Raw genomic sequence first — 15,846 nt, 5'->3', positions numbered from 1 at the left:
GACTATTTTTAGTTTAATGTTGTTTCGTAAATTGCCCAGGATTCATTTCCATATTGAATTATAGCTGCCCTCCGTGGCGGAGTGGTTCGCACAACGCGCTACGACGCCAGAAGTCTCGGGTTCGAAATCCCGGCGTGGGTGTTCTTTGTGAATGTTCCTTCATCAATTTCATCACATCATCACTCATCCTTATCTTCGTGATTAGCCAGAAGTGACTGAAATGCGAAGTAAAATAAACCAAATCAATCAATCATTCACATTGAATTATAGTGTTGTTGGACCTTAACATTATCGTTCAATTCAACCGAATTATCAACGTCTGCATTCATTTCATTTCACGTATCTGTAAATAACGGGAACTTAGTAATTCTTACAAAATATTTGAATAGGTTTTTGTTGATGTAATTTTGAGATACTACGTCATCCTAAATACACATGCGCACACACATACACACGTTATTAACATAGGATCAATTATCTTATTCAGAGCTAGACTTTTATATAATAGTAATACATGAACATACTTTGAGAGTTGTTTGTAGTAAGAACTTGTACACAATGTACGTATATATGTAGCATTGATTTACTGTATTAATATATTTTTTCTGTTTTTCACAGGTAAGCATTCAAGGTTTATAGCTGAAACCAGAACGAGTATGTGTGAGTAATCTTTATTTCTCCTTTTGTATTCATATTTTTGTTACTGTTCGTTTGATGCTTGTTTATATATAACTTCGTAGTTTATGAATATAAATATTTCGATCTTGGGAACAGTTGCAGTCACAATAAAACAACATTAATTTACCTGTAAGAGCACGGCAACAAATTCATCGTATGCTACAGGACGAAGAAGATATTGTACAGTTATGTTACATGTTATAAAGTGCATTTTTAGTTTCACATAGGAAATAACGTTGTCGTATTGTATTCGTCTAAGGCTCGATCCTCGTGGAGTCGCATTGACCAGCGATTCGGATCCCTTTTTTATCTGTAGGTCCAGTCTCGATTAACTGCTTTGAGCATGATGGATTTAATAAGAGATAACAAAATTTGCAAATATTAGACGATCAGTTGCGACTTGTAGCGCAGTCTGAACGAAGTCTGTTTCCATTTAATTCGGAAGATTCAATTTTAGTGCTGGCGCCTATGTCCATCCCCTTCTTCCCGATTCTCCCGATGTCCTGTAAATATTCATGTACCGTGCGTCCATTTCGATCTGCAGCCGAGAGATCGGGAGAAGCGTGGCGGGCGGCACTGACGGAGATGCCGACATTTGCGGCCTGAAATGCCCGCTTATTTTTATGGACATATTCAGACATTTATATAAATATTGCAAAACGAGCACTAACCTGTGTTATAAGAGTATGGTTTTAATTTTAGTAGCTTAGTGACTGTATGTGCCGATGATTTTGACACGCCCACCTCTTGTGAAACTCGGCGTAGAGGTTTGTTTGGAGAACGTTCTAACGCTGCACCAATATCATCGAGTTTTGCTTCGGTTAGAATCCGGCGTTTTTGCTTAGGTGTTTTAAAATTTAACGATACAGTTTCTCGTAATTTAAGGACAAGATGTGTAACCGTATCTCTGTGTGGAGTTGAAACGCATGGGAATTTCTGTACAAATTACCTACACACGTCTCGACACGAGTTTGTTTTCACGTAGGTACGTGTCATACATAAAAAAATCTTTGTTCTAACGTGAATCTTGCGGCTGGCATTCCAATCGTCTCACTGACACGTCACACATACACACTACAATAACACAAACAAGTAACTGCAAGTAACCAAGAATAACACTCTTGCGCACAGTACGAAATTAACACGCTCTTGGTTTACATTGCTCGCCACTATATTTACAACTCTGTCTTCATCTAGTCGCGAAGGAACAAAAAACTCGAGCTCGGAGATTTCGGATTGCAAGGAAGCTCACGAACACTATTGACTTTCAACGGTTTCTTCTACAGCGTAATCTTGATACAGTGTTGCACATTCAAAACCTCCAAACGATCCCCATCGGCACAAAACTCTTTCAAGGATATAAACTTAAGCAGGACGTTACTGGTCAAAACTATGATTAAAATGTTTTATTATCTGTGGCTCTTAACATCGTTTCTAAAGCGTATTTTTTTGTGTATATAAGAGCAGAACTTGGATGAATTACAGAAGAACTTTTGCGTGTTATAACACAGGTTAGTGCTCGTTTTGCAATATTTATATAAATGTCTGCATATGTCTATAAAAATAAGCGGGCATTACAGGCCGCAAATGTCGGCATCTCCGTCAGCGCCGCCCGCCACGCTTCTCCCGATCTCTCGGCTGCAGATCGAAATGAACGCACGGTATTAATAGAAGTAACTACACTGTGTGTGGACAAGCGTTTTCTTTTGGAATAAAGGTCGTAGTGCTCGGTATTCATGAATTTATTTGGCATTTGATATTCTACTTCTCTTTTCTGCTAATTTTAGCTAATGGCGAAGATGAGGATGAGTGAAGATGAGATTCTCACAAAGAACACCCATGGGGCACCCTCAATGTTGTTTGTCTTCTACATTTAAAATCGCCGGCTGAATGCTGTTTTATCGTATCTCCACTGTTTGTTGATCACTGTATCGTGTACCGTATATGTTAATGCTTCACGTTCCGAAGCGAACTATGTACAGGGTGGCGCACGAAATGATCCACCATTTTGTTGTTGAATAAAAGCTATATTATAAAGAATCTCTCAATGAAACATGAATGACACAAAGGTTACACTTTGGAAAAACGTACTACTGAAATACATGCTCAATATGGCCACCGTTTTGACTTTTAACCTCAGTCAAGCGAACACTAATATTTCCAATTACCCTACGACACACGGGTTCCGTAATTTCACTGCAAGCCTGAACAATAAGTCTTCGCAGTTCCATTAAATCTTGAGGTTTTTTTTTTTCCGAAAATCTGTCCTTCAAAAAGCCCCAAAGAAGATAATCACAGGGGTTGAGACCTGGACTATATTCGGGCCAGGATTGTCCACCAGCGAAACGATCAGGAACTCTGTTTGAAATTACACGAAGATTGAAAATGTCGTGCAAAAAAATTGCACAGTAAAGCTGTGGCAAGAAGCTGTGGAATAAAACTATTGCGGAGCATGGTCAAGTAACGTTCACTGTTTACTGTCTCCTCAAAGAAAAAGGGTCCGATCAGACCGTGACTGGAGATAGCGGCCCAGACCGTAACCTTCGGTGCATGGCTGACTTTTTCATGAAGCACTCGTGGATTCTCAGCTGCCCAAAAGTGCACATTTTGTTTGTTAACCACACCATCCAAATGGAAGTGCGCCTCGTCAGAAAACCACACGTTGTACAGTGTTGCATTGTTACCCTCGGCCCAATTAGCGAAGGTCAATCTCTTCTGTATCTGTTCATTTGTGAGTTTTTGCACCACGGTAATCTTGTACGGATACATGTGGAGATCACTTTTAAAAATCCTTTGAACAGAACGTCTTGATATCCCAAGTTGTGTTGCTGCTTTTCTGGTCGATTTGCCAGGACTTCTCTGCACAGCGACGCGGACGGCTTCAATATTCTCAGGCGAACGCACAAGTTTACGACGATCACGCTTTGATTCCAGTACTGTTCCTTCCACTAGAAACTTTTCATGCAGTTTGTGTATCGTTTTACTCGAGGGGGCCCACCGAGTTTGGAAATGTGCACGAAAGCGCCTCTGAGTCCCCACAATACTCTTTGTTTCGGCGAAAAATAGCACAGTTTCTGATCGCTGTTCCATCGTAAGTCTTCCTTTGTCCGCCATGTTGTATACTCTAGCCCCCTGGGGACAGGTGGATGCACTACGCTTCAGTTTTCATCACAGAATATTTCCAATAACTACTGCAACTACTGGTGGGTGGTACACATGACGCCATTCCTCATCTGAGATCTGAAAAAAACAAAAAACAAATGGTGGATCATATCGTGCGCCACCCTGTATGAATTTTCAACAACAATAAAATGTTGCAAATCTTGTAGTGTTTTCCAATTCCACATAATTCAAACATTAATCAACTGTCCTGAGAAGTTAGAGCAGATGGACATGCGACAAAATAGTATTCAGACGGCGAATTGTCGGCTCTTTCCATGGTACTCTTTCTCATTTCTCTACGGTCCTTATTTGGAATTTATGCAGTTTCCGTTCACTGTCCATTCTTATTCAACGGCCGTGCTTTCATAATTTCCCTTTCCGATTTATTCATCAACGGGGAATAATTCACATAATTTATTCACGTTACGTCACTGTGATTTTTACCTTATTTCCGCTAGGCGTTTATATGGAGGCACGATGCCTGCATTAATAATTATTTTGTTGTTGTTTTCAAAGGTAAGTGCATACACTTTTTTTTGCTCGTGCGCGTGTGCCTTACAGCGTGTAATTGCTTAGCGCATGACGTGTGAAAATGCTAATGGTGTGTACTTTCATTGGGAACATTGCCTTAATGGTCCTTCCCGGTGAAGGCGCCGTGGCATCTACTTCTGCATTCTTCTGCAGCCATCACTCACAGCGGCTTTTCCGTTCCATTTGCAGAAGGTCTTTCGAAGAAAGGGTGGTGTCGGCCGTACTCCAACAGTGAGTTGCACATTTTCCAGCCGCCTTGTAATGCGTGCTGGTTTTCGATGAATGGCTGCTCGTCGCCATTGAACAACGCCGAGGTCACTACCGATCTGCGAGGAGTGAACAGGAAGCAGTGACCCATGAAGTAGGCTTCACCACAGTTTGAATGGTGTTCCTGAGTAAGAAAATTGGAGAGAGACTTAACTTTATCATGATCAGGGGACGAATTTGCATGTGAATACATATGTTCACATCATGCCAAAACAAATGTTATTTTGTATGTGCTAATCGTAGTATGTAAACTCGAAAAAATGCTGCCGACCTCCGAGGCGGAGTGGTTAGCACAGTGCGCAACGACGCCACCGGTTCCGGGTTCGAATCCCAACCTCGGCATGTGCATTATTTTTTAGTGTACCTTAATCAGTTTCATAATATCATCACTCATCCTCATCTTCGCGATTATACCCGGTGGAGGCACATAGCGGTTCGGATCCCGCTTTAAACTGTTGGTCCAGTCTCGATTGGCCTTTCTGTACATAAAGTGGACTTAAAACAACAAATCTTTCTTTCATCTTCGCGATTAGCCAGAAGAGTAGCAGAAGAGCGAAGAAAAATAAACCAAATCAATCAATAGAAAAAAAGTGTTATTTTTTGGCCACCGAGTCTGTGGCATCTGGACCAACAGCCGGTATAGGTCTCTGTGCGGCTTGTATTGTGCCATCCATATATGTTTCTGATTGCCCCTTCATCCTTTTTATTCACATGGTCGTGATTAGTCAAAAGTGGAAGAAATGCTACGTTATATAAACTAAATCAATGAATTTGAAACTTTTATTTACTAATTAGCACTGTAATATATTTTTGTACCTTCCTGGCAAATGGGCCCAGGATAATGCAAATGCATATTTGAAATGTTTTTTTGATAAATGCATATTAGACATGGTAATGCATACATGAATCATATGTATAAACTTCTTGCATATTTTAGAGGCAACAACCACCACTTGAAGTGCAATCATAATCTGTAAATAATGTAATTTTTGTAATGTAAATCAGAACGGCAACTTATATTAAGATTTATTACATGCTAAATCTTATTAGCTGATAAAGGAACAAATATCTGTTTGTAGATAGGGGTTTTACAGTGACTGAAAGAAAATATTCAGAAAGGTAAGGTGTTTTTTGTAAAGTGGATATTCATGTGCATATTTTGCAACTTTTTAGTGCATATTTGCATGCATGTTTTAGGTATTTTGAGTGCATTACTATCCAGGCCCTACTCATCACACTCGGACTTCTACGTGTCACCGTACCGCATAAGATGTTACTAAGGATGAAGAACAATCTTTCTTGTACATGTTTATCGTAACGGGCCAGAAATCGTGGTCGCTATGAGCTGAAGGTTTCTGCTTGCAACGGAGGTCTGTTCAATTGGAACAATAAACCTCAGTAATGGGAGCTTTAGTATAAGTTAACTCATTCCTGCGAACATTAAAGGTTCTCCAGCACATGCGAAATACTAAAATGAAGTCATAATGGTCCCGAGTGCCTTACGTCATCTGAAAATTCCAAGAGATTTATCTGATGGAAAGAACGCCGGCGATCTCTTTCCCAAGATTTATGATTGCGGTAGATGTGATAACATTTCTCATCACGTCATCAGAGAAGTGGTGTTTCACTTTTGTGATTATCGTTGCTCGGTTCAGAAAATACACGCATATACTGTCACTTTCACAGGACAGGCGTTACCAATGATATTTTGAAATGGTTTTATACCACCCTTATGGAATGTCCGATCAACTGTATGTAGAGGGCCTTCCCGATGGCGTAGTGGTCACCTTGTAATCAATGGGACCCTGCTTCTACCCTGCGGATGCACATGGTACAGTGGTTCGGATCCCACTTTAAACTGTAGGTTCAGTCCCGGTTAGTCTTTCTGTGCATGAAGTGGACTGAAAAGATCAAATCAAACTGTGTATAGATTGGGTCATTTCATGTCACCCACCGACACGGATATCTATGAAATTTTGCATACTTGTAGGCTTGACCTAGATAAGAAACCATACCATTTTTTCCTTTTATGGACCTTCTAGTTTCACAGTTACAGGAGGTCAAAGTTGTGAGGATCTGCCTTTTATATGTCGTTCTTGACTCTTCGTTGCAGGAATGTAGTACATTAATAGAAAATAATAATAATATTTCAGCATGCAACCGTCGTAGCTCCATGAATTCTTTTTCCTCACTGTTGCAAAAAATGATTTTTCATGAACAAAGCATGTCTAGATATTCTCCATCACAGATATCTAGACAACAGCGAAAGCACACCACACGAAGATTCACGCGAATTCTCTAGAAGCAATTTAAGCAGATATGACTTTTCAGAATTTGGAATATCATAGTAGGTTTTCGTAAGGAGAGGAATTTTCGAAACTACTTTGCTGGCGTAAACCAAAAGTCCAGCACGGCCTTTAGAAGAAATGCACATATTTCCTGCTTTAGTCATTCGACAGGGAAGCGGTAACCAATGTCGTTGATGTTAACTATTGTTAAATTACAATTGAAAATCCTACGACGTCAGGGGTCCTGGGTTCGAATCCCGGCCTGGGTATTTATGTTTGCGAGTGTCCACTCATCAATTCCATAACATCATCACTCATCTTCGCAATTAGCCAAAAAGTGGCGAAGTAAAATAAAGCAAATCAATCAACAATTTAAAATCTTTGTTTTGATTCCCGGTGGGCTCACTGGTTAAATTTAGTCCTGATTATCCTACCGATACAGAAAGAGAATTGAATATATTGTGTACTTACTTTTGCATTGTGCAGCCACTCCTAGTTCCCTGAAACGGATTTTCAGCTCAATTCTGTGATATTTAGCTCTTTTCTTAAATAAAAAATGACAATCCTACTTATCGTTCATCAGTCGCCGTGTTTCAAGGATTCACGTGTTTCATTCCCATATTTATTTTTAATTTCTTTGATTTTTAACCACTGTACTGGGTTTATTGTATACAGAAGTTTCAGGGTTTCTGTCTCCGTGTTCAGGGGTGTATTTTTGTTACGAGACCCTAACACATACACGTTTTATGCGCACGTAGCAAAAACGCATCACCTTGGAAACAGGGACTGACCAGTTTCTGAAACGTAGGTGTGCGGTATCCAAATAGAGTGCTAAAAAGTTCAAACAATTCATTGAATCATCTACTACTGTAAATAATCCAACATTTATGTAATTCCAGACACTGAAAACGGTGTGTGTTCATTTCAGATTATCACGTGTCCATATACTCTTCATGTAAACTCATGTGTTAAGTACTGGGAAGAAAGTCTGTTTCGTAACGCTTTGTGTTGATACACAGACTGAAGGTCTTGCGACAGATCATTGAGTATTTTTAATGGCGCTGCGGCTTTCTTTCGTTTGTGAATTTTCCCTCCTTTTATCCCTCCATCGTTTCCGTCTTGTTCAGTTTATTATCGCCAATATGGCGGTGGTTAATGAGAAATTGTGAAAGCGTGCGAGCAGGAAGGAAGGTAGCCGGATATCCCAAGCACGTTCGGATCGGGTGTTCTCTGCACCATCTGGTAGGTTGCACAGATCGCTTCAGGCCATCGAGCACCTTGGCGAAAGACAGTGCGGTTCGGATTGCAGCGTTATCTTGTTGGTGAAATGTGACGTAACTGGTGAAGCGTGTGTTCTGTCAGGCAGTGCCATCATGGACCAAATAAGGCGCAAGGTCTGATTTCGTTGCAAAATCCAGTGGAATCTGGAAAAAATACTGCACCCAGGGTGACGTCAACATGACGGCAGTGTATAGTGGGTGGCCCGTGTCCAGGGGTGCTCCCAAGCGCCTGCCCCCCGTGCCGTACGTCTGCTGGGACGGCGAGGGCAAGTGCCCCATCCACGCTCATCTAGCACGCCGCGCAACCTGCTGCTTTGAAAGCGAGCGTCCGCCTGAAGAAACCAACAAGGTAAGTGTTGCCCTTGACACACTAAGTTGTTTACGACACGAGACCGCTTCTGTTGGCAGCCAGCGATGTCCCACACCGGTACAATGTCGCAGGGCAAAATAAATTTCCATGCGACATCGTACGTTACGTTTTTTGCTACTCTTGCTCTGTTGACGTATCCGATAAAGAGGCAATTGACGAATAGGTGGCGATATATTAGCGGAGATTTAACGAAGTTGATGGCGTGTGGTCGTCGCTTACGGTCACTTCAAGATTGACTTATATTTTGTGGTTGCTGCAGATACAACAGCAAGCTCTCATGTTTTAGCATTTATATACGAGTTCTCTGCATACATTTGAATAACACCGAGTGTGATTTCTGTTGTCCGTCCATTCAAATGTATCTAGTAGTTAGTACAAGGTGAACGAATTTATTAATAGTATGTGTTTTGTACAGCGTACATGACACATTTGTAGACACGGTTGCAAGCTTTCTCACCTTCATTGATAAAAATAATAATAATAAAAAAGATTGCACGAAGGTAGAGAAATTACTTCTTTTGCAAGTACGCTGTATTAAGAGAGAACGTTCAGGAGTACTAGGGGAAGCACAGTGACGGACACTTCTGGGCTGTAATACCCCCATTGACTTTCAATGAAACCATTACAACCCAAAAGTGTCCGTGACTGTACATTCGGCAACATCCCACAATAAGCAAATTATCTGATACTACTTTCGTCTCGTTTTTCTTTTCCATCCAGTGAGGAAATGGATTTGTTGATACTAGGCCATCTGCTTTCGGATAACCAAGCGAAAGGGCTTTGTGGCGTTTTTGCCACTTGAATAAATCGGGGTCTCATTTTTCGCACACCGTGTTGAACACAGTCGTCTACTGACGTCAGCGCGGATTACATTCGTTGTTTGGTTTAGTTCTCTTAGCATAAATACACTGCAGTTTTTCGGGGCTTTACCAAAATGGCATTATTGATGGCAAGGGAACTAAACGTAAAGTACCTAACCTATCAACGAAAACATTTATCGTGGCGTCAGTAGACGACGGTGTTCAATACGGTGTCGAGTTTCGGCCAGGCCACTAGTGTTCTGTTGTGTTTGCTATTTTGTTTATTTCACCGAATTATCACTTATCCTCATGGCCGCGATTATCCCAGAGAGGTAGAAAAGCGACGTGCGGTAACTAACTTTAATGTAATCTTGTGGACTCAAGTTCAATTTTCTCGTCTTGTAATGAAGGTGTCTGGGTTCGATATCCGGTGGAGGTACATTGCATAGTGGTTCGGATCCCACTTTAAATTGTAAGTCCAGTACTGATTAACCTAAAACAAAATCAATTCAAGTCAGGTTGTACCATGAAAATTCCCATAATAGGAACTATTTATTTAGTTGTCGTACATGCTTGGCGTATGTAAATTTCATAACATTACTCTCCTCTCGGTTACCCTTGCGTTGGTGATTACAGGTTTCGTACATAGCTTAAATTTTACTAAGAATTTTCTGCATTCAATCCTTTCCTCGAAAGTAAACAGGATATTCATCTGATCGCATCTCAAGAGTATGGAAAGCGGCCTTATTACTATGTTTTTTTTTACACATTCATAGCTGGTAACAGTTCAGCGAACACGATTTGTTTGCATATTAACAACGTGATTAGTAATTTGCATCTCGCTTCCTGTCTCTCGTAATTCTTGGCGCTTCTTCCGCATTTTAACAATTTTTGTGTTTCCGGCCGTAATCGTATTTCCAGTGTAGTTTAGAATTCAGAAGAGAGAATGGTGTACAAAAGCAAGAACCAACCCTGTAGTCAGTAATGAGGGCTTTTCTCTTTCACCTGCCTTGTCTCTCAAAGTACCCGTCGGATCATGATTCTTTGTGACACTTCAAGGACAGTCAACTTTGGAAGAGGATCATGGACGCCTAGGCGTGGTACTGATCACGCTCCAGTCCCCCATCTGACCGTTATGCGATAAGAACGGAAACCTTTGCTCATTTTACAACTTGAAGATTTAAACATCTGTTTCTTGAAACTTTCGAGTAGGGATATGGAACCGAAAAAAGAAGGCCGATTGCCATCTTTGCATGAAAGTTGATACCAATTGCAGAACGTTGGTAAATAATCTACAGCAGCTCCATTCTGAAATGTGTGAATACAAGTTTCTGTTGACAACAATTGGCAATTATACGAGAATGATGCAGGACGAATTCATACAGTTTGATACACGTTTTCTCAAAGAACTAGCCTCATCCTAAAGAGGAGGGAAATTTTAAGAGTAGATTTGTTTCCAGGCATAATTACTGTCAATGTTGTTATTAACGTTGATTTCTAAATATTAGCTGCAGGATTTGAATATGCATTTTCTCTTGCTGTCACACATTTCGGAAGAAGGTCATGCTGAAATATTATATGTATTATATTCATCAAATTTGATTTTTTATATATAGCTTTTAAGAGCAATTTAAAACGCAGAAACAAAAGTGAAAGTGTTATATACTTTTTTATCACCTATAATGCGAATTCGTTCTTCAATATTTTTGGTTCTATGTTTACGAAATACGTAGATAGAGCAAGGGTATCTTTACGTTAAAATATTCTGTCTTTACAGATCACTTATTTCAACCTGTGCATCACTAGCAAGTTTTATTTATTTATTATTATTATTATAATCATCATAACCATCATTGCACGTTCTTGCATAAGGATAGAGCTATACCTAATCTTAAGTACGGTTGGTCATATTAATAAAACTAGGCACCTACTTATTTCTCAACTTTTGGATTACGAACTCTTACTTCGAATAAATAAAAATACTGAGAAACAAAACAAATACAAATACTCAAAACAAAAACTCAAGCATTCAACTGTATCGTCAGGTCATTAAGAAGAAAAGAGTTCATGTATCCGTGAGAGGTTGCTAGGTTGGAAACTATGCGAGCGAGGAATTTATTCAGACAAAAATGGAGCACGTGTTCCTCTGCCGGGGGGTACGTTCTCATGAGTAGGTGTACTAATAATCATTGAGGCTACAGCCCCTTTTTCTCAGGAGCCAGCTTATTAGTATTTATTCAAATATGCGTTAAGAATGCCAAATATAAAAAGCCTATAAATTGAAACCTCAATTTATCAGCCTAATTACTATGTAATATATTCTAATATGTGACCGAGTCTACATATCGCTACAGATTTTAATATTCGGCTATCATCAGTGAAAAATTTATAATGGTATGATTGTTATTTTGATTTCATGATGCACGTGATTCAGAAAACACATACCGCACTCGTATCTAAGGTAATTTAAATTTCCATAACCGAGCTTGAAATATATATTTTTTTAAAAATAGTTTTTTGACAACTGAATTCGAAAATTTTCAGATGTCCTGTATTTTTCTACCCCTACATGCTCATTGTTATTAAGACGAGCCAGAGTGCTCAAATGGCAGTACCCCTGCAGATATGAAAATTATTACCTAGCAACAACAGTTGCCTATTTACCGACACTTTGGCACTATTTTGGCGATAGCAACCTCTGAAATAAATTGTCTGCTGGCGGGTTACTCTGTGTATTTTTCCATTTCCTCTTGGGGATGTCGTTTCGGAGTGAAGATTTGTGTACTCCGGCGTGTGGCTATCGGTTCCACGAACCGTTCTGTCGAAAAACGCTCCCCCCACCTTGGCCTGGATTTATTCCTTTCCCCGTCGCGCACGATGGTCCCCTGCGCTCTACCTAAGGAGATGCGTACTGTCAAGAAGGTCATTGGGTCGACAAGATAAATTGGCAGTATAGAAAAGAAACTCCGAGGCGCGGGTCGCCAACTTCACGGCCAGCCTACCTGCCGCTTTATAGCTACGGCTTCTCCCTTCTTTCGTGTTTGTGTCTTGCAAAGTTGTAAATGGACTTTTTGACAACCAATATCCTATTTATTACTGTAGGACGGGACAAATAAATAAAATATCCATAATGAAAATTACGTTATTATTGTTATCTTTGTAGTTTTAATTATATGACTTGATTATTACAGTATATAAGTATTGTATAAAAAAAATCACTGTTCCGATTATGACTTCATCTACATTTCTTTCAATTTATGACAATGTACACAAATTCCTCCATTCGTCGCTGGTCCAGGCATCCAGACTCATGTAATGTGTTTACATCCCAGTAATAGCATTTTTTTTTTAAATTTAGGCTTTGTATACATTGCGAAGTTAAGGCTACAATGCCTTTTTCTACTAATAAAGTATAAAATAAGAAAAAAAAGAGAAGGAAAAATGACGTAAATAAAATAGGAAACTTTTCTTGGTAAAACGTAGAATTTGTTTGTAGAAACTTTAATTTTTTTACCACAAAAAAAGGGAAGTATATTTTACTAATTTTTCCCTTCCGATCTCCGTGGCTGAGTGTTAGCACAGCGCGGTACCACGCCAGAGGTCACGGGTTCGAATCCTGGCCTGCACAGGGGGTGTTTTCTGTGAGCGTTCCTTTATCAATTTCCTCTAATCACCACCCATCCTCATCTTCGCGATTAACTCAAATTTGCAGAAAATCGATATAAACCAAATCAATAAATCAAAAGCACCGCTTGTCTGCTACTTTGGCCTAACCGTAACGGTGAGGTTGAATGATAACTACGAGACAAAAGAACATGCACGCCCAGGCGAGGACTAGAACTCGAAACCCGTTGCCTTGTAATGAAGGGGTCCCTGGTTCGATACCCGGTAGAGCCACATAGTAGCCACTTGAAACTGAAGATCCAGTTCCAATTAGCCTTACTGTGCATAAAGTGGACTTAAAACAACAATTCAATCAATCGAACTCGGAACTTTCGGTGGCGTGTTCATTCTTGTTCTGAGGTAGCTATATGTATAAATTCTTCGTATTTATCTTTCGAAATTGTGCTGTGCTACAACTACCAATGTGATGTTTTCATCCACTTCTTTTGTACCTTGCAAGACACATCCTAGTGTAACAACTTACTTTTTTGTACTAAACAGCCACACACTTGAAAATTATCCTATAATTAACCCTTTTTCCGACTTGTTACAGTTGTAATTTGAAACGTTGGGCCTGTACTCCTACTGCCTTACACACTGGCGCGGTCATTGGGTGCCCTACATAGCTCTTGTGGTGCTATTACGCCTCATTAGCATTCTTGTACATAGTTGTAGTATTCCTCAGGATGCATAAATGCGGTGGTCTCTTAACTCCAGAATCGCAGGAAATGAGTAATGCCTTATTGTAGGTTTTGTGCATATGAATTTTAGTTTACTGGTCAGTCTTGTTTTTGCAAACCTAACCACATTACCTGGAGGCAATGAGGACCGTATTAATGTGTGTGTGTTCTTACTACGAGAGACTGCAATATAAGGCTGGAAATTTTACATGGCAGGTTTAGGTGTTTCTTGTATAAAGTACATGAAATTATTATAATGGTTTTATAGAGAAGTAACATATCTATTGGGAAGAAACAATTGAAATAATTATTGACTACAATGAAGTTGATGAGTTTGGCGTGTTTCCCAGGCGACACCAAACACAATCTTGTTAATTTATGGCGAGGAACAAACAGTCTCATTCTCGGTTTCATGTCGTGATTTGCGGATCTTCGTGGCGGAGTGTTTAGCACAACGCTCCACGACGCTGAGAGTCCCGGGTTCGAATCCCTGCCTGACCATGTGCGTTCTTTGTGAGGGTTCCTTTATCAATTTCATCATGTCGTCACTTATCCTCATCTTCGCTATTAGTCGAAAGTGGCAGAAAAGCGACGCCAAAAAACAAATCAAATCATGTCCTACTAAACATGTCAAGTTACCATCAATTTACACGCAATGGGGTTTCAGTTCCTGTATGCCTAGCAATGCATTTCTGTCTCTCCATTTACCTACAGGTAAAATACAGGAAATATGTCCTGAACGGTAGTACACCCAACGGCAAAAGAAACAGTAGGCGAATTGTCCACCACCATTTTCATTCGGTTTGAATTACACAATATGATAACAATCAATTGAAATAATGACTTCAATAAGCAGAGAACAATGCCTGCTTCGAACCAACGTAGTTTCATTCCTTAAAACAACACAGGATGTAGAATATAAAAGTAATGAAATGGCGGTGGACAATTTGCCTACCATTATCTTTGCCGTTGACTGTACAAGTCACCGAGATCTATCGTCTCCCTGCAGGGAGCAGTTTGAGAAATTGTCACAAAAATTGTGATCATATTTAGTTGTTCGTTAAATTCAAAGCAGCACATTCGGTATCTATTATGCGATTCTTTTCTGCCACTTCGGTGTAATGATTTTAATATGAAAATTATTAAGGAGCACGGTGTAATGCACATTCTTGCTTAGGACGGGAATCGAACCCAAAACTGTCGGTGGCCTGATCGAGAGTTGACCCGTCAATGTCTTCCTCCAGCGATTCAGCTGATGGATCATTTTCTAATACTCTAGATTGGAGAAATAACTGCTGTTTGCTCGTATTTTTATTTGGGTATATCTTTCATTATTACTTATTTTCTGAGTCAAATTGAATAGCTTCCAAATTTGTGTGTGTGCGCGCGCCCGTGTGTATAATGGCAGATTTACCTTGTCTCTTGCTATCTTCAAGAAATGGACCAGTGGTTGTCAAGTACTACTACTGTGCTTTGCACCATGTCATGAAACCTTATGGGTCTAGAATAGGATATGGATTATGTACATTTAAACCTCGGTGTATTGAGAGCTTGAGACTGGTATTTGGAGCTCCTTCAGCGTTTCATCCTTAGCTAGAAATCTCTATTTCTCCAAGGAATCGAACCCGGTTCACCATGTAGCTTACCAGGTGAATAATTACAGCTGTAGCGTTGTCAGTTCCAGCAGGATTCAATTACGCGTCATCAAGGTTGTTTGAAGGAGACATTAAGATAAGCGAGCCTGTTTGGGACAGTGAAGGCGCCAATAAACCTTTTGGGGCTGCTGTAAATTTCAGTCAACCCAACTGTGGGCGTAGTGCTTATGGCGTGGAATACAGTTTCGCAAGGATTTTTTATTACCAGGAGCCTGTGTGCCTTTGGTAGCGAGGGAAAGTGAAACAGCTTCTTGGAAACATGGGTGCAGCCGGCTGTTCCAGGAGATTATTGGAGCGATTGTGTTTTAATTGTGCCTGACAGCAGTTGCAAAGAATCCCGTGGTAGCCTATCATCCGCTAATTGTCATCTGCTTACGTATCAGGCAATCCTAGTTGCCTAAGCGAAGTGCAAAGAGGATTATGAGTATTACTTTCATCCACGCCCACGGATCACCTTCGCAGAGGACAGATT

The 15,846-nt window shown here is 40.2% G+C and overlaps 1 protein-coding gene across 5 annotated transcripts in view; it reads left to right on the top strand.

The window, feature by feature from the left end:
* Window positions 1–15,846, top strand: part of LOC145998880 (WD repeat-containing protein 47) — a 431,858-nt gene that overhangs the window by 266,390 nt on the left and 149,622 nt on the right. The window contains exon 1 of one of the 5 annotated variants that reach the window (XM_083135582.1): window positions 8,291–8,555. The exons of the other annotated variants lie outside the window; for them this stretch is intronic. Within the exon in view, the coding sequence (XP_082991708.1) occupies window positions 8,385–8,555 (171 nt within the window). The 5' untranslated portion in view covers window positions 8,291–8,384. Of the gene's footprint in view, window positions 1–8,290; window positions 8,556–15,846 lie in introns of those variants that run through there. 5 annotated transcript variants of the gene reach the window in all.

The sequence above is a fragment of the Lepisma saccharinum genome, chromosome 14 (assembly GCF_977018435.1).
Source record: "Lepisma saccharinum chromosome 14, izLepSacc3.1, whole genome shotgun sequence".
In the NCBI taxonomy this organism is placed as follows: domain Eukaryota; kingdom Metazoa; phylum Arthropoda; class Insecta; order Zygentoma; family Lepismatidae; genus Lepisma; species Lepisma saccharinum.
Note: the sequence above shows the minus strand (reverse complement) of the source record. Positions and strands in the feature narration are given on the sequence as shown.